Genomic DNA, 25,654 nt, shown 5'->3' with positions numbered 1-25,654 from the left:
GTTTAGCATTTTTCCATCAATATCACGGTAGAGGACACCGGAATAGGGCTTCACACATTGTACCTATGTGAGGAATCAATCTCGGGTCTTCAGCGTGACGATCGGACGCTTTAACCACCAGGCTACCTTTCCGCCCGTGGTGAGTGGTGATTTACTATGTACGAGTGTGCTGGTTGTCATGTCCCTTTTAAAAGTGTCCCAGGTATTCAGTAATTTTAATGAGGGTCACACGCACGGACGCACGCGCGCACATACGTCCTATTTGAAAAAGACAAAAATCCAATATAACAACGTTTATGCCTTACGACCCCTACAATAAATGACCAGACCTTAAGTACTGAAATAAGTTTACTAACAACATCCGTCACACAAACCGTATTTCCATATCTTATTGTAAGGACTACAATTTTTGCACAGCCTCTTCTGAGGAGGCACGTGTGACCTTTGACCTTCGCGATTACCATAATCTTGAGTCTACTGACAGGCTAGAGATGTGACGAAGTTGTGATGAGAGGTTATCAGTGTGGAATATATAACTTTAACCTGTACACACCGATTTCTTGCATCACAAGCCTCATTTCCACTTACTACTACTACTACTTCACAGCGACACCCAGACACGACTGCATGATATTGTGACCTTTGGACGCTGAACTCCTCAACAATGGATGCCTTACGGCCATGCGTGTTTGTGGGGCTGTTTGTAACCTACTTCTACGCGACATGGTATGACTACACGTATACGAAAGTGGGCACAGAGCTCTATGGCGGAAAGTTCAAGTTTCTCACGTTCTGGGATGCGGTAAACATTTATCCTTCAGCATTTATGTTCATACTCTGTTGTTTACACTACCCTCACAGTGAAATCCTGTGAAACAGGGCCATGTTGTACTGGATACCCCTAATATCCGGACTCCAATGCAAAGGGTCGAGCAAGAGGTGGTCAGGCGATTTGTGGATGTTAGGTCATCGTAACCTGGCCTAAAAATAGCCGTCACCTTCATGTAGCTGCAATTCTGCAGACTGTGGTCCTAAACAACAGGGAACCGTGAAGGTCCCGGGTTAGAATGCCGTAAGAGGCGACTAACGGGATCGGGTGGTCAGCCTCGCTGACTTGGTTGACTCATGTCATCGGTTCCCAATTACGCAGATCGATGCTTATGTTCTTGGTCACTGGGCTGTCTGGTCCAGCCTCGATTATTTACAGACTGCCGCCATATAGCTGGAATATTGCCGAGTGCGGCGTAAGACTAAAGTCACTCACTCACTCCTGAACAACAGACACTCACACACCATCACAGACATGAACGCCCAAGCACACGCATCTCTGTGAAAAGTAACCCTGCTTGTTTGTTATTTCACGCAATGCACGTAACGCCTGTAAGTCACCGATGTTGATAGTGAAGTATATAAATACACCTCGTTAATGAGTGAGTGGTTAATTTGTCAAAACCTATGCGAAATGTACCCCTGACGCATTATGATGAAATTGAAATTCAGCAGGGGTGCACAGGATAGGCGCCTGATTCACGACATTAAAAATATAGCTGAATGTTGTAGTTTGATCACATATGCTGCAGCTGCCAACAGTTAAATTTATGCAGATTAGTGACTCAGTAAGAATGGCAGCTGCGTTACAGCAGAGCACGATGTTAACACCCCGTAACAAACTCTAACTCACCGTAAGTTAACCTACTCATCGGACATTTTTACGGATGTTCATGTAATGCTACTAACATTTAGCTTTTAGTTTTAACTGTTTCGAATGACCGATGTGAATATTAATTTGAGGGCCTTTGGACCAGGGAGGCTGGGTGGCTTTGCTAAGGACAAAGTTACGGAATTGGGGGATACATGTACTGTTTTCCCGGGGGTGAGTGAGTGTGTATGGTTTTATTCTGCATTTAGCAATATTCCAGCAATATCATCATCATAACATCAGTAATGGCCTTCACAAATTGCACCAATGTGTGGAATCGAACCCCGGTCTTTGGCGTGACGAGCCACCATGTTTTCATACGGTTTGGTATCTTGATTTACGCTGCTCTCAGCAATATTTCAACTATGTAGTGGCGATCTGTAAATGATCCGATCTGGACCAGACAATCCAGTGATCAACAGCAGGAGCATCAATCTACGCAATTGGAATACTTTTCATACGAGATCAGGGTGGGTAAGGGTGCATGACAAAATCAAGGCATGTCGTCTCGCATTAACAGTAACACACATTTACTTTTTAAGGTTTATTTAAGAATTTGTTATCCCCCGCAAGGCGTTTAGCAGGGGGTTATCAAAATACGCTCCGTCCATCTGTGCATCTTTTGCGAAGCAGAACTTTAAATCATTTCAGTATTTCTTCACCAAATCTGGCATATAGATAGATCTGGTGGTGTACTGGTGTCTTCTGGTAGTTCGGGTATTCAGAATAAAATTATTTTTGACGTTTCCATGGCATCAACTTTGACTTCGACTGAAATTGGTGGTAGTGCTCTTTTCCAGAGCAGAACTCTAAAACCGTTACCTATTATTTCACCAAACGTGGTGCATAGCTTCGTCTGCTGGTGTACTGTTTACTTTTGGTAGTTTTGGAATTCTTAATTGAATAGTTTTGGCGTTTCCAAGGCAACAATGTTGACTTCGACTGAAATTAGTGGTAGTGCGCTCTTCCGGAGCAGAACTCTCAAACCGTTCACTATTTCTTTACTAAACTTGGCACATAGATTGACCTAGTAGTGTACTGGTGCCTTTTGATAGTTAAGGAATACTGAATTAAATAGTTTCCATGGCAACAGAGATTATGACTTTGTCTTCTTGTTTTCCTTTACACATATTGTTATTTGTTTTGTTTTTTTTGTTTCGGTAACCCATGTTTCTCGTAAGAGGCGACTAAAGGGATATCGGGTGGTCAAGCTGACTTGGTCGACACCCTCATCGTATCCCACTTGGGAAGATTGATGCTCATGTTGTTGATCACTGTCTGGTCCAGACTCGATTATTTACAGACCTCAGCCATATGGCTGGAATATTGCCGTGTGCGGCGTAAAACTAAACTTACTCACTCATTATCCTTTTTGACACTATATACTTTTACTCTTATGTGTCAGAAGGTTGGACATTTTCTGATGTAATTATCAGTTACTAATTATCAGTTTACAGTCGTGACAATATCATCTTTAATGCTGGCGGGTCGCACAGTGGCAGGTAACAGATGTGGGATGACACCAGAGACTATATAATAGATACATCATGGTCTCTGATGGCACATACTAGGCCCACCACCCACCAGCCCAGCCAAACACCCTTCCCTCCCATACGCCTCCAGTGAATTCTCCCATGGAGCTCACAATTTTTAAATATAATTATGTATTTTTAATGAGAGTCAAGTGATGTATTGGTGCGCTGTTAGCATTAACTGTCACATGTGTTGTTATAAATCGCTACTACTTTAAACACCTGTTTAACAGTGCATAGAGATACACAGGTGACTCACTGGCATATACAGACCTAAACAATAAAAACTGGCGTCCCTCACCTGTCATGTTATGCGGGAGTGAATACCTAGTAATTACGCAAAACAGCTGCACCAATACGTTTGCAAAACGTGCTATATTTATGAATACATGACATGTTTTATGGACAAGAATTCCTAGCAGTTCGTGCCACGTTTAAATGCCCTTAAGAACTTCGGGCTATACTAAATGAGATTAGCTCGTACATACCAACAGAGACGGTGAAATACGTGGTGATCTGTCCATTGACGCGTACGACGGAGGCCGAGGCGTACACTCCGTGTAGTCAAGTAGTGTGCGAAGGATTACGTGCCCTTGTGTGGTCTGCATAGTATATTATTTACCAACAATACTAAATATTATGTCACACACTTACACCCGTACATCATCAAAACAATGTTTCAAATATTTTCCAACATCTGTTTTAAACATACGCGATAAATATACTTGAATTTGAAATGAGTTTACGACAGTGGTGCGGAGTTACTTACCAAACTTTGCACGTATTTCTGTAATGTAGGCCACGAGATATAGCGTGCAGACCGACTCTGTATATACATGGTTAGATAATCACGTCTTCAACAAAGGATAGATCATGTGAATCCCCATACAATAATAATTCATTGATATTCATAAGTATAGGTAACACAGTGCTGATCGGACTGACTGGTGTAAGACACAGGGACTTCATCTCAATGGGCGGGGTCGACAGAGATCAAGGCAGTCTAATCTTGTACCTATCATACTGCCATACTATATCTCCGATAATCTGTTACTGAATTATATATAATATTGCCTTAATCTCGAATAATATGAAACCCATTATCAACGTTCGAAATACTATCTTGTCCGACCGCCCGGGACGGGTTATTTTCAACACGGACTGCCAAACTCTCAAATTCGCCTGCCCGAGTGTTGGGTTAAAACTTAGACATGTATATGAAGATATGATATTTTGTGGGCAGGTACGTGTTGGTTAGGCCTGGCAAGATTTACATCTAACCAGCCGTGTGGCCTGGCTGGATTTCTTGGGAGTGTCGTGCCGTGCCATTATTCTGCCTTACTGTATCTCCGATAAAGGACTACTTTAAACTGCCTTGCTATATCTCCGATGAAGCACTACTTTAAACTGCGTCACTGTATCTCCGATAAAGGGCTACTTTAAACTGCCTCGCTATATCTCCGATAAAGGACTACTTTCAGCTACCTCACTGTATCTCCGATAAAGCACTACTTTAAACTGTATCTCCGATAAAGGACTACTTTAAGCCGCCTCACTGTATCTTCGATAAAGCACTACTTTAAAGCTCCGATAAAGCACTACTTTAAACTGCCTCGCTATATCTCCGATAAACTACTACTTTAAACTGCCTCGCTATATCTCCGATAAAGCACTACTTTAAACTGCTTCACTGTATCTCCGATAAAGGACTACATTAAACCGCCTCACTGTATCTCCGATAAAGCACTACTTTAAAGCGCCGATGAAGCACTACTTTAAACTGCCTTACTGTATCTCCGATAAAGCACTACTTTCAACTGCTTCGCTGTATCTTCGATAAAGGACTACTTTAACCTACCTTCACTATATCTCCGATAAAGCACCACTTTAAACTGCCTTATTGTGTCTTCGATAAATTACTACTTAAAACGGCTTCACTGTATCTCCGATGAAGCACTACTTTAAACTGCCTCACTGTATCTCCGATAAAGCACTACTTTCAACTGCTTCGCTGTATCTCCTATAATGCACTACTTTAAACTGCCTCGCTATATCTCCGTTAAAGGACTACTTTAAACCGCCTCACTGTATCTCCGATAAAGCACTACTTTAAGGCTCCGATAAAGCACTACTTTAAACAGCCTCGCTATATCTCCGATAAAGTACTACTTTAAACTGCTACACTGTATCTCCTAAAAGGTACTACTTTATACCTCCCCTCTATATATCCAGTAAAATACTACTTCATGATGCCACACTATACTACACTCGTATCTCCAATAAATTTGTACTTTTTTACACTTTGTACTGTCTCACTACATATATATCACAAATACAGAGCGCTACCGATTATGCATCCTCAGTATGTATCCAGCGGGACTCTACCCATTGCACTGCCTCACCTTGTCTCCAACAGAGCATTACCCATTGCACTGCCTCACTTTACCTCCAACAGAACACTACTCATTGCACTGCCTCACTTTACCTCCAACAGAACACTACCCATTGCACTGCCTCACCTTGTCTCCAACAGAGCATTACCCATTGCACTGCCTCACTTTATCTCCAACAGAACACTACCCATTGCACTGCCTCACTTTACCTCCAACAGAACACTACCCATTGCACTGCCTCACTTTATCTCCACTAGAGCACAACTCATACAGCCTCGCTATATCTCCACTAGATCACTACCCATTATGCTACCTCACCATATCTCGACTGGAACACTACCCATTATACAGCCTCACTTTATCTCCAAAAATGAACCAACCCTTACTCTACCCAGAGACCATATACCGGTATATGGTCTCTGCTCTACAATACGATGTCTCCATTAGTGTGTTGTTGGTTTCGTCAACAACAAAAAAATTGTTCCTCATGTTAGAGGTAAAACATAATTATCCCCAGGTGCTGTCATGTCTCATATCCGGATTAAAAACGCTTGTTGAAAACATTTCGTATACCCCGTCTTTCAGAATACTTTACAATTCCGAAACTTCAATGTTTTAAGCCCGATGTACTACCTTCAGTGCTGGACCTACAGATGTATCAGGCAATGTAAAATTATCTAATGTTATCTTACTATTTCCCTAATAATACCGTGTCCAACCTTTCTTTGTATCTACTGTTATCATTATCGTGTCACTGTCCTGGTCATTAAGATGTCATGTAGGCTCGCTTGACGTCACTTTGGTCGAGATTTGAAAACTAGTATTTTGGAGTGCCGCATGACTTCCTCGTATATGACATGGGCCTCCTTTTCACAAAGCACCAAGAGAACTGTGGTGCAATGTTAAAGAATGACAAAGGCCTTGGTGACATCAACCAGACCTTGGATAAATTGGACAAAAGACTGACGCAAGCAGTCTTTAAATCTCGCACAAATTTCAGTAATTGGGTCCTCCCGTTATTTAACCTTTAGCGGAACCTAAGCAAAGCGAACAGAGGCAAGTTAACAGATCACGTGACGAAACAGTGCGGATCGCTGCTCATAATATCCCCCACTGATTTGTTGCCTTGATATCGCCACGGCCTCGTTGAGTTACAAACAAACGCACTTTGTGCCCTGGACGATTCTTTTACGAGCGCACCAAACAGTACGCGACGTATCACGTGATCTAAACTTTCCGGACTGAAGTTCTCGCTACCACAAAGTTTCCCCCACGCTGTGGAAGAAGAATGTCAGTCGCCGAGGTGTGTCTGTTTCTCACGTTGACTGTAGTCTACAGTTACGCTGTCAGGTACGAGTACGTCTACGCGGCAGTCAGCGCTCACATCTACGGTGGACAATTCAAGTTTTTAACCTTCTGGAATGCGGTAATTTCAATTTACGACACAGCGATGGCTTCCTACAGTTTATGTCATTCACTTAATGACCTTCGTAACTATGGTAACCATTCCGAATAGATACAAGTTTACTTATGATCTGTTGCTGTCAACAACATGCAAAACTGGGACCCAGTGTACAGGTGTGTCTATCTCCATTAGTCTGATCAGATAGGAGTGACTTTTTATACATCTGTACATAACGTTTAGCTATATCACGGCCGACTGATAATAACCAAGCACATACGAAGCTAACTAATGGGCGATTGCATGAACAACAAGCCAAACATCATACCACAGGGTCATTACTTCCCGAATCTCGTTAATACAATTGGGGACAAGCGTTAGAGTTTTTCTGTCCCGAATTTCCCAAGCAGGTATTTTAGGCAATCATAATGTATGGGGACAGGTACGCACAATTGTTGTACATGTTGTACTAGATTACTAGTACACAGAACCTGTTAGAAAGAATTCTGTTTTGAGATAGCATGTCCTTGTGCAGTGTTTCCAAGCAACCCTACGCATTTACTGAAGCGTTTAGTGATCATACAAACACACGTAAACAAACCAACCCGGAACTCAACGTGTAAGCATTTGTCAAATTGTAGGCTTCAGTCAAGGCCCGCTTGATAGGCAGACGCACTTACAAGAACTTGTCCAATCTTGTAGAGCAATTCATATTTAGTAATTACTCATGGCATAGGTGATCAGTTGAGGTAACCCAGGCCATGTCTAATGATATCCTAACCATTCAAAACCACAAGACGTGTATATATTATGGTATAAACGCACAATCCTATTATCCAATTCACCTGGACAGGTTAAAAATAGCCGGCACACAAGAATCTTCCTGTACATATATATCCCTGTGAGCGTCCATGTGACCACATGAGGCACGATCGGACTGTAATAAAATAGTTGCATATTAATCTAAAACAAAGGTCATGTGCAGTTAATATCAAATTTTGAGCTCTATATTCTAAAATTGTACCTTTGACATGATATGAATTATGTATGTATAACTATTTATTGCCCAGTAATGTTTCTAAATATATTCATACCTGTTCGTTCTGAGCGTGTTTGGAATAGGACATAACAGGGCAGTTAACTTTACATAGGAAGTGCACGTAATGCCGGAGTTGCTAGGCAGGACCAACGAATGTCGGTACAATTTCAGCAGACGACATCCCATCCTGTTTGATATCTTGTCAGCCTTTGTATACAGAATGAATGTGATAAAATTATCCATGGATAGAGATGTTAAACCGATATTGTTAAACCTATGCTGGTAAATAATTCTAAATCATATTGTGTCACTGCTAAACGGTTTTCCGTAATATATTTAGTAATAACATCTTCGGGGTCATTTTGGATCGACTGTGGTATGCTTCATGCTGTCGGCAATGAAAATTGTATTTTGTGACAAGAAGGGCGCCACTTTTCCTCTCGGTAGCCCTGACCGTGGACAAGAATGGCACGGGCATATAAATATTGTCGACATGCCGGTAACTACCATATGTGATATTGTTTCCTTCAAGACTATTCAAATTACATGCATACACCGTTGATCTCTGTGTCTGTGTGTCTGCGTGCATGCGTGCGTGCGTGCGCGCGTGTGTGTGTGTGTGAGAGAGAGATTAATCGTGACTGTTCGTGTATTTTGTCAGAATTTAATTCAGGTCGTGTAATTTCAAGAAAACGTGACTTGCATGATGCAGTTTCTCACAGAAATAGCATGCTTTTAGCAGATGATATACTAAGTGTGTTTGTGTCACACCATTTATTGGACGACCAGGACATAGTATGAGATAGGACGTCTCGTAATGGAAATTTTATCTCGATAAAATGGTGCAGTGCGGCTTAAAATATGAGGTTTGGAATAGAGATACACTGTCATAATTTATCCCAGTAGCACCCGATTGCACGGTTATATTCACGAAATGTACGTGCATACATGGAGATGTGTGAAATGGCAAAAGATTGTGAAGACAAATAAAGGCACTTAACGCACGTGCAGCTCCGGTACAGTACTAAAACTGATCTTCAGAGGGTCATGCTTTTCGAAAGTAAGGGGCGACTTACGGGATCGGGTGATCAGGCTCGCTAACTTTCTTGACACATTGATTATTTACAGACCGCCACCATATAGCTGGAATATTGAAGAGTGCGGTGTAAAACTAAACTGACTCACTAAATGGAATTACTATCTTTGCTGTCTATAATGGCCTTTCAAAAGACAGTGGGTTTAGTTCATCATGTAATACAGTTTTTCATTATCCCGTCACATCCGCGGTAATGTCATTATTATATAGAGAGAATCTCAACCTAGTGTCTACAGAACGGATACCAGTTATATCAACACGTGCTGATAGAGTAACAAAGAAACCTGTACATCTCTTAACACTGTTCGGGATGATAAATACATTTATAAACACATTGCCCCATGCAAGACGCGGTGACATTTTCGAATGCTCGTGGTTGTTACGATCTTCTATGACGTCATACAATAAAACGCCAACAACAATCTTTGAATTACGTCAACAATACCACACTAAGCACCATTATGACGCGTCATATTCGTGTGAGTTTTTCAGCTCATAATTTAGCAACATTTGTTTTATGAATACGGATTATTACATCTGAGCATGATTGTCATATGCTAGTACTGGGCCTTGGCACACGAGTGAGTGAGTGAGTTTACTTTTACGCCGCACTCAGCAATATTCCAGCTATATGGCGGCGGTCTGTAAATAATCGAGTCTGGACCAGACAATCCAGTGATCAACAACATGAGCATCGATCTGCGCAATTGGGAACCGATGACATGTGTCAACCAAGTCAGCGAGTCTGACCACCCGATCCCGTTAGTCGCCTCTTACGACAAGCTGAGTCGCCTTTTATGGCAAGCCTGGGTTGCTGAAGGCCTATTCTACCCCGGGACCTTCACGGGTCCCTTGGCACACGAGCATTGGGCACCTATGGAAAACCAACCAGGTGCGACTACATTCGTTTATATGAATATGCCTTCTGTCGACTCTCCAGCATTGTATTTCACTGGTACAATTCATTTCAATTATATTAAACTGAAATTGAAGAGTACTGGATTCATTCGGTACGCGAGACTTTTCCAAACGTGTGACATTTTATACCCTTAAAATCTACAGTGTGTTACAAACAAGTAAACGCAAATGAATGAGCAGATGCCTGCTATTGAACTTGACGCTGCATAGCAGATGGCATTGCAGATCTGCTGTGAACCGTCCCTATTAATCACGTGACCACACGGCGCTGTCGTCGATCGCTGGAAACACCGTCACGACAGCAACCATGGATGCAGTTCAAGGCGTGTTGTTCATTGCCATTTTTGTGGGGTATTTTTACTCCGTTTGGTATGATGTCTTCGAGGTCCCGATATCGACAGAGGGAATTGGGGGCAAGCTCATGTTCCTTACGTTTTGGGATGCGGTAATATTTTTCTTCTCTTTCATCTTTTGTATCATTTTCGCACATACACGTGCTAAAGACATTCTTTGTAAATGTCAGTGGTATCTTTAACAAGGGCTCGTATCCTCTATCTTTTAAAATACCTCTACGTCGTTCGAACGTGGATTTCACATGAATGCATTGTAAAGTTTGAAGACGAGAGAATAAAATCGATATTGTAATGACGACGCAATGATGTTCCAGTTCGATCGACATGTACGAGTAACTCCTGTAAGGAGTCTTGTTTCCTGTCGGCTGGATATGGCACATAGCTAGCCATTCATGGCTTTTAACACCCCTCTATGTGTTAACACATCTGTGTATGTTTGTGTGATTTTGTGAAACAGAAACCATCAGTGTCGTCTGTTTCGTATTTGGCGGGAAATTTGACAGAATAATTATTTATTTGCTGAACAAGCCACTTTATATATGAGCAATTATTTATATGAATTGAGATGTTGAATTTCTATTCACGTGTTCGCCTGTACTGAAACTGTCTCTAGCAAGCGACGCTCTGTCGTCCGCGTCCAAATTTTGGGCCAAAACAGTGTTCAGTTTCAATGATCCCAGGATACATTAGCTGCCCCTTGACAACCGAATAGGCATGTTTGTAGTGTTGGCGAACTGTTTACGCAATGAACCTGCATGTTATGTCGCGTTGCAACGTGTCAGTAGGTAGGGTACAATAGTAATTCATTGTATTCCCACATATGTTAGAGAACTTGGCTATTTCAACCCTATTTTCGCTGACATGGATATAAAGCTTTGCTTTTGCAATACAATTTTAATAGTAATTCATATACTGTCGAAAATAGAAGAACATGTTTTAGGCTGTTACTCTGTATGGCTCAAAATAACCCTCTTCATCTTAACTGGGCATTCAGCCGAATGCATAAGAGGATGTCCAGAAAAGCAATGTTTACACCTAAAATCGGGCAAAACTTTGAAAAAATACAAATAGCTGCTGAAAACAATAGATCACTCTATAGGTCACTCAACTTGGTATGAGGACTCACCTTACATGAAATGCATGGGCTGCATACTGGCAAAAGGGGTCATTTCAAAGATGTTTTGTGCTTTTTTTTATGTGTATTGATTGTGTATCACATATTGATTAACATCTTACCTGTCTTTCTTTCATGAAGTTTATGTTAAAATATATAAAAGAGTATGATATCTGATTCCCATAGAGAGGTATAATATTAAATATACAACATGAAGATCCACAGGACAGAATGTTGTTATATATGTTCGGACATGCCCTGCACTTTCCTACTTTAATTGCCCAATGGGATTATCATATCTTACCTGATATCTGTGTCCCCCAGCCTGACCCCAATCATCGTTTGCTTCACCCCTCCTGGTCTTGCTTTTGAGATGACCCCTCCTACCTGTTTCATTATAAAATGATAGTGAGACTCCATGGTAGCTACATCCTTAATAGTTTTGGCATAAAAGCTAATTATTTTGTAAAAGATCACTCATTGCTTGCTCACTCACTCGCTCACTCATTCACTCGGGTCTCTATATTCTCAAAAAATTACTTAATATTACTATGCTTAAAACAGTAGCCCAGACACTTTAAAGACATCAAGCATCATCACCATGGCACAGCTAATCCTTGTTTGTTTGCCCATGAAGATTAGGTTAGATTTGATCTTCAGTAACCCATGCTTGTTGTAAGAGGTGACTAACAAGAGCAGCTGGTTAGGCTCAATGACTTGGTTGACGGATGTCATTGATTCCCAAATGCGTAGATCGATGTTCGTGATGTAGATCATTGGACTGTCTAGTCCAGACTTGATTATTTACAGGCCCCCGCCACATACATGGAGTATTGCTGAGTGTGGCGTAAAACTAAACTCACTTACTTTCTCTGTATCATTTTTATCCACTTTCAAATGTTTGTAGCCAACTTCAAATATGGATGTTTATTGTTCTTTTACCTGGCGATTTCAATGATGATTTCAAATTTACACTGAAGAAAGGTAGTTGAAGTATCCTAGTTACAATTGTGACAAGTGTAATTATTTCAGAACAGACACACACATATATATCACCCAAGACTTGCATTATGTTATTTGTATCAATGTTTTATTGGGTAAAAGTATGCAATATTATGTATCAGGTAAAACTCAGTTCTACACACCATGAACATTCTACGAACATTTATGCTTGGTGTGAAACACACCTGTACTCAGGAAAAGATTTATACAGGTATAATAAATATAATAAAACAGTAAATCAGCATCAGTCATAATACAGTATACTTTATGGTTGTGGTATAGATTTTAGGTTACACATGGTCAGACTGATTATTAGATTTATTATTTGAAACCAGTTGTCATAGAACAGTTTGAAAATGTTTCAAATGTGGAGATATTCAAGAAAAAAGGGTTGTGTTTATGTTAATGATATAATGGCATGAAACATAAAATTGCTTAAAATAGTAGAGAAATATTAATGGTACAATTAAATCTAGAATTGTTACTAATGATAAAGAAAAATACCCAATATCATATGATGAGAAACAAATGCAATACCAGATATTATACATTACTTTTCCAATGATAATTAATGCAGGCAGTTTGTATCAGTTATTGGAATAAAGTGATATAGAGATAGTGGTTACACAACCACTAAAGGAAAGTGATACTAGTCCTATTTACTGGTCCTATTTCATTTCCACTAGCACCACGCCAACAGGTGAATGTAGATCTGTTGGAAACTGATCCCGGCCCTATTTACTGGTCCTGTTACATTTCCACTAGCACCATGCAAACAGGTGAGTGTAGAGGGTAGCGTAGGGTGTCTCTTTTGACAATACAGCCAGGGGACAAATACACTCTGATAATTAATATCTCTACAATTAAATACATCTGTCACTTCATAGAGAATTGTTTGTATGGACAATCAGTAGTATCACACTCAGCAAAAATTCAAATAGTATTTTTAATAATTTGAGACGTCTCTCCCATGTGTACATTTGTTCTATAGACATGCTTGAACATATTGGCTATTGAATTAATGATGGTCAGCCATTGTTGGTATTGTTAGTTTATGTATTATTTAGTTAGGGTGAATATATGAGTTTTTATCCAGATGTTTACAAAGGACTAAGATCATAAATACAGTTTGTGTACTCAGGCAAATATTATTTGATCATATCAGTTTTATTAAACCTGTCAGAAGTCATTTATTACCTTTATACTTGTTTGTGAAATAGCAAAATGCTAATACTTGTTTTGTTAAGTCAGTATGGGGAACATCCTGATAATAGTCTCTATTTGTGATATCCTAATTATCTTTATTAGCACAGTTGAAGTACAAGCAATATGTGATCTACTGAATGTGAATGTTGAAATAGTGATATTAAAGGTACAACCTCCCACAATGAACTTGCAGCATAGTGGCCTAGGATATGTGACAGTCGGATAGTTTATTGTGTCAAAAGGTCTACAATGTGACACACACATGAGACCAGTGACAGATCTGTGGTTCCTGTGTTCCTGTATGTTAGCATATCTAATAGTAAGGCGTGTTCTGTTACAAGAGCAGCAAACAGTAGTATTTAATGAAACCAAACAATGTGTATTTGAGCAATAGAGGACAGAATTAGTAGAAATATTTTTTATAATAGTAACTGACCAGACCAAATTCATTTCTTGTTTTTAGAGATTTGCCAGTCTTATTATATCAAGAATAAGTCAAAAAATAGAATTGAATTTTCCCTGCTCAATATTTTTCATGGCCAAAAGTGTAAACTTTAAAAAAAGTTTTTTTTAGATTGTTTTTAGACCCATATACACTTCAAAAATTACCAGAAGCAAATACTTTCAGTTTTCAAAAGGAAAATAACTTTGGCTGATGATTTACATATATATTTTTTTCTCCCTGCTTTTAGGTTTTCTGAGGCCACAAATTGGTAAAACAAGAAATAAAATTGGCCTGGCCTTACTATAAATAGGACACAGGACTTCAATAAACACAAGCAGATACATACTGTCAGGTATAACCTGGTGCTTACTGTTGCCCATGAGATTCCATACTGACAGGCCCAGATATTTGTCAAATGCTTAATACAGTGAGGATTAGAAAGCTGTATTAAAACTATATATTGGACAAATATCACTCATATGAACTTAAGAGCAGTGGGAACAGAGAAATATATTCAGGAATTAACAAGGCTACACCTGTTCCCTACATTTTGTTCTGTGTTTCATTTATGATATTATTTATTAGTATATTATTTACTAATATACATCCAACTGTAACTATACACTAATGAGTCATATATTGTGTAGCTTAACTGCACAGGTTTTCTCTGGTATTTGGCAAAACCTAGATGTGTTTTTTTATAATTAGCAGTCTTTGCTGTTGTTCAATCAGTATTCATTACACAGCTGATTTATCAGTAGTAAATCATTGTGTACTATTATCTCTAATGGTTCCTAATAACAAATACATGATACTCCTATTTACTGTAAACACAACTGCAATAATTATTGCACATGTCAGTTTGCATTTGCTGGTCATTAAATAGACTAATACAATGTAATTCCACTATGTGAATATTAGTTTGGGAACGAAAATAATCAAAGAATTTGTTTTGAGAATGTTATGAGATTGTTCTTGGATGTTTTAGTAAGAGGAAAAATGGGTCACAGATGCATGTCTTTTCAGCATATCCCAATGCTTCCTATAAATACACATTTTGCATATCTTTTCAGACATTTCTGTGTGTACATTGTCCATAAATCACCATTCCTTCCTTGTCTGCAACAATGAAATGTTCAGCAGATGTCTTTCTTATAATTGTAACATGCTTTGCAGAAAGTAGCATGTTGACAGAGTTGTCTCCCTTCAAAGTTTGAAGTCCACTCTGACTTGAGTTGACCTGCACTGCTTGGAGTGACTTGTGTCTAGGCAGTTGTTGAGGGTGCTCACTAAGGACTTTGGAACACAGAGTTTATAAAATGGCTTTGCTGAGTATAATATTCAGTGTGTGCATGTTTGTCATGTATTTGTGCAGCATTACCTACAATGTGATGACAATAACTGATGGTACACCCAACTGTACTGTGTTCACATTCAGAGGATATGGTGGAAAGTTCAAATACTTGACATTTTTAAATTTTGTAAGTATTATTATTTTGTCTAAAGAGGACGTAGACATGATAGATTTTTGTATATTTCTTATTAGATAGTTGTCTATTTTCAACTGTGTAAGATCTTATAAATTCTAAATGATCCCTGCTTTGCCACAGTATCAGTGTTGACTGTTGTACAGAAGATGTACGTTAGTGGAGTTTCTGAAGTCCTAAGTCCCAAGTTCTGATAGTGATATCGATCGACAGATATTTTTCTGTGTCTTTTTTTGAAAACTACAGTGAGATAAGATGTGACCTTTGGTGTGAGCAGGTAAACTAAAAAATTTTATTATTATGTTTTCCATTTCAGCTATTTCATTTTCAAATGTCTCATCTTTGATCATGTCTGATCTAGTTAATGATATTTTATGTAGAATTGGAATTCCTGTGGATTATAGGTACAATCTGACAGTTCATAAACAAATATCATGGAAGTAGTTACCTGCTAAGTGATTAAATTTATGATTGCAGTGTTGTTATTTTAATTTTGATGTCAATTTTATCAGATTCAGACAAGTATTTGCAGATTCAGTAGTAAGAAGTAGTATGAAAGCATGTATCAATTATCTGAAGTTGTCAGTTTGAATATATTGTAGTGGTTTTATCCCCAAACTACAGTCTGTAGTGATTGTGTCCTAGTTATGTATGATGTGTACTCAATAGTTCGTCATCTGTCCCCAGCTGCTACAGACGTTCTACTACAGTCTGTAGTGATTATGTCCTGGTTACATAGTGGATGTAGGATGTGTACTGAGTGGGTTGTCATCTGTCCCCAGCTGCTAGAGATGTTCTACTACAGTCTGTAGTGATTGTGTCCTGGTTACATAGTGGATGTAGGATGTGTACTGAATGGGTCATCATCTGTCCCCAGTTGCTACAGACGTTCTACTATGGCCTGTGTGCTCTCACTGCCATCATGGGAACTACAGGAGGACCAAGTAGAGATCCGCGGAAGCGTCCAGCTGTACAGAAGTTCCGAGACTTCCTCCACAACACCCTCGTCTTCCCTGTTGGAACTGTAAATGCTTAATTTGCCCAAACACATACAAATACTTAATGATTAAAATACATCAAATTTGTTAAAACAATAACCATCACAGAAAAGTATGTACTTTCAGGTCCCAAACAAGAAAACATTTTCAATATACCCTTAAGTTCCAAATAGGAACACAGGGAATACACAATAAAGGTTTCAAGTATTTACTTACCAATGTGAAAGTTTACTAATTTATAGATGAAAGTGATATGTCTTTGCAAGATTCCATTAAAAACTGAACTTAGGTTTTTTGTAATATCACAAATGATTGATGATGATGATGATGATGATGATTTTGCAGTTTGTGGTTGTAACATTTTGGGCAATATATGCAGTGGACAGGGAGCTTGTGTTTCCCAAGGCCCTTGACAAGTTTATACCTCCCTGGTTGAATCATGTCATGGTGAGTATGAATGCAAGTGTTTACTAGTAACAATGTCAAGTTTTGACTGGCTCACGTACCTCTGATAAAATACCATGTACACCCGTCATAATCCATGAGCAGGGAGTACAAAAGCCATGTTATAACACCATGCCTTGGTGACCATGCAAAGTGAGAAAAAGCCAACCTTACTTCGGACTGGCAAAACCACATATTTAACTCGCTACGAAATGATAACTTATAATATGTCCCTGTGTTGAATTCTGTCATGGTGTGTCAGCCTTCAAGTGTATGTGTCCTTAGCAAACTTAGCAGTTGTACCTATGACCTGTGTGCAAAAAGTTTCCAAATTTTTCTAGCCTGGCAGGCTAGCTGAAAGTTCCTAGCTTACAAAATAGTTCACTACCCTGGAATATGAATGTATCCTCTGGTTTTAATCATTAAAGGTCACATGCAACCAAAACATCAAACATAATTAAAACATAATTATCACTTATTCATGACATAATATACATTGCTGCTTGTGAAAAAACCAAATAAGTACAATTATAAGTGTATAAGATTTTGTACTTTGGCTTACATCCCTCAAAACGAAGTCCTCGGCAGACCAAACCCAGTCATAGCAGGTGGCTCTGTACTCAAGTGGCTGGAAACTGTCATTCATCCAAGCTGAAAGCAGGACTTGAAACTGACAAGAGTTGGCACCATTTTCCGTCAGATCCAGTCATCTGAGAAAAATGGATGTAGTTTGTTTGCAGTCCACAGACATAGAAACATGTCATGCCTAATCATATAATGTGGGAGAGACAGGACTCGGTTGTACGAGTCATAAATCAATTTATTTTGTTTATGTCATATAGCCTGATAGGTGTTAAGTTCAAATTCCATGTAGTCTGTGATTGAAGCTGTGTATTGCATATTGTCTTTAGCAGACAGGCAGGCAGACATATAGGTGTCAGTAAACCAGACAAAGAGCTTTCTCTGTGACAGAGGCTGCTTACCACAATCAACAAGTTTTTGTATGTAACGAACTCGATTTCGCGGGCTTTTTTTTTCAACTTTATAGGTTGAATTGGCATTTTTGATGATTTGTTACGGTATGTGCATACTGAAAGACCTTTAAGCTGCTAATATGAACATTTTATCAGGCCACAATCTTGCATGATGTAAAATTGTATTTAAAGGTAACAAATCAGAAAGGGTGATGTATTTACTAAATAGCCCAGTAACGATTCACTAGCCGGTCGGGCCTGTGACAATGGAGATTTACCAATCCTAATTCAATTTTACTAGTCTTGGGCAAGCAGGCCAGTGGCGCTTTCACACTCGGCTCTATGAATATGGAACACTGTTTGTCTCAAAAGATATCTGATGGATGAAGGATAGAACAAGAGACATATATGACGTATCACAAGTATGGGGTAAATTAGGTCACCAGCAACCCATGCATGCCATAACAGCCGACCATGCTTGTCATGAGAGGCAACTAACGGGAATGGGCGGTCATCAGACACGTCATCAGTTCCCAGTTGTGCAGATCGATGCTCATGCTGTTGATCACTGAATTTTCTGGTCCAGACTCAATTATTTACAGACCACCGTCATAAAGCTTGAATATTGCTGAGTGTGGCATAAAAGTCACTACTCACTCAGTGCTGTACTTGTGTATTTGGATAGTGTCAGATAGATTCTGCTTCATCCTCTGTTTCAGCATACCTTCATCCTGCCAATCCTGCTGATGGATAAATACCTCAATTATCACCATATACCGAAGAGAAGGAATGGCATTTTGGGCCTTCTAGCATTTGGTTTGGTATATCTCCTATGGTGAGTCAAGTGATATATGCTTCACTGGTGTAGTGACATATAGTAGTCGTGAAAACATCCACCCAGCACATGAAAGACCCCAGTTTGATTCCCCACATGAGTAATGGTGTCCCTTGCCATGATATTGCTGGAACACTTCTAAACCTAACTCCCCCACTCTTTTGAACATCTTTTGGTATGATGCACCTTGGGATCGGAGAAGTGACACACACACACACTACAGTCTCAAAATAAACATGTCCAATTATCTATATTCCTTTATGATTTTACACATCAGGTGTAGCCAGTGATTGAAATGATTTTTCAACTCAACCTGACAGCCAAGCCACCCAGTTTTAGTGTCCTATTGCTATTTTCACTGGCTGAAGAGTTGTCCATGTATAAGTATGGAATATGCTGCTAGCTTTCATTCATCTTTCTTAAATCAAAATATGACATGACAATGAAAATGGAATGATCGTCCTGAGAGCAAACTGAAAGTAGGTCAACCCTAAAAATTTCAGCCAGACAATGGGCTGGTGGAGAGAATTTACAGGCAGCCTGACTCAAAATTTACCGGCCACGGGCAGTCAGGCAGGCCGTTATTTTGATCACTTGGTGTAGCATTAACTTCATTAGCATGATGACATATATCTCCACCAAGGCAAGAGGCATGCATGTAAAGACATGATTTCCACAAAAGCAAGGTGTATTCATTCAAAAGACTGTTGAACTGGGATCACTTCTTGCATGCTTTGTGGAATTCTCTTAGGGTCAGGGGCAGTGCATGGGTTTGAAAGGAACCTGATAAATGTCCCCTGAAAAATGTCCCGAACATCAGTGTCAGCATTAACACTAACACTGACTTCTTCGGTAGTCCAGGTACCAGTATGTCATGCTGTCATGTAATTGTAATAATTAAGACCAGGAATGGCAAACAGAATGCATGACCTATGTCACTGAGATCAGATGACCGTGTCTGCCATGTAACATAGCCTGAATTGTACGACGAGCACAAAGTACGTCTCACCTGTTTTTGTGCAGGATACCAACATTGGACAAACTGTAAACATTTAGATCAACCTGAAATTAGGTAGAGTAGGAGAGAAAGGATTGGGTTTTGTCAGAAAGTACTGTTGATACTTTCAGGATCCTGTGGATAGCCTACTATGCCAACGTGTGGGTGTACCCTATACTGCGAGTCCTGGAGACTCATCAGAGGATCATCTTCTTCGCATTCCTTCTCATGCTCTTCATTAGTTTATACCTGGTTGGAGAAGGACTCACCAAATTTCTGTGGCGTAAGTGTTGAATCTACTCACAATTATGTTTTTAAGCCTCACAACCCTACCATATACTCTGCAAGCTTCATGAAGTCAGAAAATGAAAATTAAGATTTAAGGCTTGTCTGTCTCCAAATTAGAACTATGAAATACAAAATACAAAATAACTCAAAATCAGAAATATTCCATTAAATGTCAGTACAGGAAATGCCATTGGATACACAGTACCCAGTACCCCAAAATATCTGCTATGTAAGACAAGTATATGGATGTCTTATGGACAACTTCTCCTTTATTTACAACATTCTGGGCTACTTCTTGTCCCTCCTTACGGTGATTGCTCTTTGTTATATTTGTACTCATCACTAAAAACATTTGTGGAAGACACTGTCATGTCATTTGCAAAAGTTGAGTGGAGCATAACAGGAGGAACAGCACAATGATGCACTGTATATGCTACATGGTATACATCATCGACTACAGCTCATATTGAACAGTTTTAATTGTATGATTTCTTTCAGTGTGAAACAGAAAGAGGAAACACAATTGGTGCCATTAATAAATACTTGAAACAAGCTTCTAAAGTTTTTCTTCTCACACACTGAAAAATGTTGTCTATCAATGTATAGGCCTACGGGTCTAGGTTGAGAAGCAAGTTACTTCCCTTGTAAGTGCTAGGATCCACTGATTATCCCCAAATGCCTCTCTTGTAGGCTGTCAGTACTATACTCAAATATAGATATTGCGATGATGTTTTGTGGATATTTGACATTTAGGCCAAACTTTGAGAGAAACAAGACAACCAAGTAGGAAGGTCATCATTTGAAGTGATTTGAAGGCACCAAAGGGTTGGGAGAGATTCAGTTAAGAATCTGATACTTATGATTCATAAAGGCCCATTGTGTTTTAATCATTAAATGAGTGACTTCCACAGCTGCCATTTTTTTGTTCTCTTTCAGGGAAAGAAATGGGGGCAGTTTTAGCAGCTAAGACAACAAAATCAAGCAAGTCAGCTAAGAAAAAGAATCGTTGACAGTATTTGTAATTAGGATTCATTTTTGTCATCTCGATCATCAAGGAGTTCACACGCCAGTTCAAAATATGGGCAATGTTACTACCTAATTTAAGTCAGGATTAATTTCTTTGATTCTGACTTTTTGTTTACGTGTGTGAGGTATGTTATTCTTATAATTATATTCACTTACGACTAGTTATTATTAGTGCAGAAATGTGTTTCATGAAACAAGAGGCTATTTAAGTTGTTATATTGATTTAATTTTATGAAATTTTGTAGGATTTTTCAAAATGTATTTTTTTTAAAAAAAGCAAGGTAGGTAGGATAAGAAGAAATGTCTTTGTGTAAGATTTTTTTTTGCTTTGAGTTGTTGAACATTGTTAGATTTTCTGTCTGATCACCAGTTTATGAAGTACTGAAAACCTTGAATTTTTAAATGTTTTATCTTCTATATTTGTGAATATGAAGGAGCTGTCATTAACAGCCAAAGTTACCGGTATGAAAAAAAGATGCCATAGCATGTCCTTCTGATGTGTTTGCTTGCATTTGAGGTCAGCCACCCCAGTCTGTTCTGTCAAGTCAAGCACATTCTTGCAACAGATGATATGGGTATTTTCCCTGACCCGTCTACACTACATGTCTATGGATTTTTTTTGAGAGATCATTTGATGGCCAACACTCACTAAATTGGAATTTAACTTAAAACATGTGTATGTAAATTTTATCTTCAGTATCTATGAAAACAGGTACATGATCTCTAATGTGGATTCTTGACTGCATATGTTTGAGCTGTTTGTAAGATCAAGGTCAAGTCAAATTATAAAGCATTGCTCAAATTTCCCCAAATTTCATGAAAATCAAAATATTTTCTAATCATTCAGTAATTAACTCAGAACCTGTCATATGTAATTGTGTGTCAAAGTTATTTACGAACAAAATGAGTTAAATCATTAAATGGTATGGAGACGTAATATACATAACACCTCATTATTTTGCAGAAATATATTTTCTTGCATGTAATGACAGATGTCCCCCAAAACTTGTGAAATAGCTTTATCATGGGCATTTTTGCTATATTTTTAACTTTATGTACATGATCTCAAGCAGTCCTTTGCCAAAACTGAAGGTCAAAGTCATGAAACTTTGACTGGTTATAGCTTTGTTGACAAAAGTCTTCTGTTTCAAAGTTGTGCTTCATGTGGAAAGTAACGTGGTTGCGTCAAAATGGTTCTTGACACCTGTTTCTTATTTGGAAAGTTTGGGAAATCCAGGGAAAAGGAGGGACAGAGTTGCTTCAGTGTTTGCATGTAATACAAAACTGTACAAAATTCTTTCCAGTTCATTCTTTTATGCCATGACAAATTAGGACTATTTTTATGGATATATAACTTCTTTATTCTGTATAGGCGATGTTTCAATATAGATTGTATTGTCATTGTCAATGTAGTATTCAGGTAGTGAATCTGGTTGATTTGGCAGTCATAACAACTGGCTGTGCCTCTGAAAAAAAGTGTAATATAACACTTACCAGACAGACTTAAGCACCATCCTTTGCTTGTATTTTAAAACAGCCATGAGGGCTCCAGTGTATATTACAAGGAATAATGTGTGTGATACAGCATTATTCTAAGTGTGTGATTGCTTTATCAAAAGGTGTGTTGTGTGGATGGAGTCTATTTTTGAAAGGATAAATTCTATTTGGCTATGCTCTGTAGACAGATATTAGAATTTGTGTACGCAACACAACCATTCACCATTACCCATCTTCGATAATTACAGACAAAAGGGATTCAATTAAGGCATATTGCACTGCACATGGGTGCACTTGATTACAACTATATTTATGGCATTCTAACAATGTTTCAGCATTAGGAACACGAACTGTATTTTCAGTGTGTACTGGTTTTGTTGATGCATACCACCAAAGTCTTCTTAAATCAATATAGGCTGATATTCAAAATATACCGAACAGCAAAAGAAACACTGGCTTGTTGTCAAGTTTTTAAATAGAAGAAGACCTATTATGAACATGCTTACATTTATGAGGTTTAATTTTTTAAAAGATTGCATTACTTTTACTGTTCAGTATATTAATGTAGGCTTGATAAAATCGATCAGAAATATCATCACGAGGCTAATTTATTAATGATTATTAATGTGAAATTGTGTTAAAAGGGACATTTGTATTAGTGATGAATATTTAACTTGATACCTTAATCCTCTTGGTCTGTATATTTTGTATAACATTTACAATGCATGGTTTATATATATTGGTATGACAAACAAAAAGTCCATTGCTAATTGAATTGGGTGATTACCATTTGGTTTCAGACATATTGTATTTCAAATCATCACTTGTTGCTGGAGTGTTTATATGTATATAATCATATTTATTCATATTTAAGCAAGTGAATCACCATAATATTGATGAAATACAGTAACTGTTAATATACATCTATAAGAACTGTTCATTTGCTTCTGACCACAAGTCAGGGTAAAAAAAAACTGATAGTGGTAAGTGGTGTTAACGTTCATACAGGTGACAGTCAAGACCTCATCACAGTGCTATGACTGGACTTCTGTCCAGAGTGATATTGACCCCAACAACCCCACTGGGTACACGCATGCTTCACATTCATGAATAATATGTTCCATCTGAGCCATTATGAACAAAATAAACATGATGAGTGTGGGATGCTCGTTAAATGATAATTTCAGTTACTGATGTAAATATATTCTTTTTCATTTTGTGATTAAAGGTTTCAGATAATGGAAGATAAAAGTGCAGTGGTTTAATATTTTGTTTGGAAAATATTTGTGAATTTTCTGCCCTGTTTATAGTGTGTCATATGTTCTACTGAACCGAACTAGACAATGGTTTCGTCTTCATACACCAGTTTGACAAATTCAATGAGCATGTTGGAGAAAATGTTTTTATTAACGAAGCCAAAAGAATTGGCGTCCGTGTCCAAAACAATTCTCATAGCCCCCCCTTTTTTTTAGTTAACACTTACGTGCATTTGGCATTTTTTTAAACACTTCCATTTCCATACATGCCACATTGCACAGTAGTGAAGATTTTCAGTCACCAGGTCAGCATTTTAAGACCACAATATCTTTTGCCAGTGTTCATCAAATTTGCCATGACCACAGTATTTGTTTATTTTTATATTTTCATCAATAAAATATTAGAACTTATTGAGTGCTTGGGGTACATAAGAAGCTTTACATATTTGTAACTTATAGTACGTGAGAATGGGGGTAGCAGTTTCAAGTCCTGTGAAGATGACTGTCTGTCATCAGGGTCAAGAGGGGAGGTAACTCATACTTGACAATGAATCTGCATGCTGAAAGACAACAAAAAAGCTGTCACAGCCTCTTTGTACAAAGCTGTTTTAGTACTAGTACTGTCTTAGTGTTTAGGTGTGAGAGTCATTGCTCAAAGATCACTTTGAGAAAAAAGTCTGAGCTGGCCTTCAGGTCCCTGTTAAACAGGATATATTTCATATATATGGGACCAAATATGCATATCTTCCAGTTTTATAATGATAATGAATGAAGTTGGCTACTTTTAAGCGGTTTACACAAGGGGAGGTCTGACTGATACTACTCTGTGATTGTTTGAAATCCTGGAATCTGGCAAAAATGAATGAAGTTTGTGCATGTCAAAGATCCATTGAATGGGCTCTATTTAATGCCAGGTGCATTGGAACGAGCTATTTGTTGCCAGAGTATTTTGCATTCCATATTTTGTTTTTTGTATAGTTTGTTGTCAGATCCATGTTGTGTTTGTGTGATGCTTCTTTATCATGTTATGCAGAAACATTAGTATGCCTTTTTCTTTGAAAATGAAAATAAATGGTATGCATTCAATATTGTGAGTGTTGTAGATCAGTGAATGATGAACCAGGAATTTGGATGAGACAATCTATGCCAAACATCCAAGTCCCTCAGCCAAACCTGTCTTGAGATATAGATATGGTTTCCACTACTATTCTAAATCGGCTGTGAAAAATCATTAGTTAATGCAATTTAGTCTAACTCCTACTTCTGTTTGCTTACCAACAAACATGAATGGCTGTCAACCAAGACAAAAGGCAGAGTTTGATCAGGGAATCTTCACCATTTTGAAAGACAAAAGTCTTGTTCTTGCTTCTGAGGAAGTTAAAATATCAGGCTGGATTTGGTACCCAACCTGATGGCAACATAATTTTTAAGTCATATTTTTACTTCAGATTCATCATAAACACTGTCCACAAAAATTTGCTTCACTAGTTCTTATTTTATAATTATATGTCTGGTAAGATCCGTGAAATAGCCCTGCATATTACCATGCATGCTATATATCTATTACCCATGTGGTACTTCGTAAAGGGGTTTCATAACAAAGTGTTATCACACGTGTGACAACACCTTCGAGTGATTTGATTGGCTAATACG

General features: G+C 38.5%; 1 protein-coding gene across 3 annotated transcripts; it reads left to right on the top strand.

Moving 5' to 3' along the window:
• Window positions 1–464: 464 nt before the first annotated feature.
• Window positions 465–25,087, top strand: LOC137277840 (androgen-induced gene 1 protein-like). 3 transcript variants are annotated; one of them, XM_067809804.1, is made up of 6 exons: window positions 465–802; window positions 16,564–16,710; window positions 17,030–17,131; window positions 18,822–18,937; window positions 20,066–20,217; window positions 21,159–25,087. In XM_067809804.1, exons 1-6 carry the CDS (start codon window positions 665–667, stop codon window positions 21,230–21,232), a joined length of 729 nt encoding a protein of 242 aa, XP_067665905.1. In that variant the 5' UTR covers window positions 465–664; the 3' UTR covers window positions 21,233–25,087. The 3 variants fall into 3 exon arrangements, with proteins under 3 accessions (XP_067665905.1, XP_067665906.1, XP_067665904.1); XM_067809805.1 differs by lacking the exon at window positions 465–802 and adding an exon at window positions 10,441–10,524 and having other exon boundaries at window positions 21,159–21,322; XM_067809803.1 differs by lacking the exon at window positions 465–802 and adding an exon at window positions 15,372–15,680.
• The last annotated feature ends 567 nt before the right edge of the window (window positions 25,088–25,654 follow it).

The sequence above is a fragment of the Haliotis asinina genome, chromosome 3 (genome assembly GCF_037392515.1).
Source record: "Haliotis asinina isolate JCU_RB_2024 chromosome 3, JCU_Hal_asi_v2, whole genome shotgun sequence".
Classification (NCBI taxonomy): domain Eukaryota; kingdom Metazoa; phylum Mollusca; class Gastropoda; order Lepetellida; family Haliotidae; genus Haliotis; species Haliotis asinina.
This window is presented reverse-complemented; position numbering and strand designations above follow the sequence as displayed.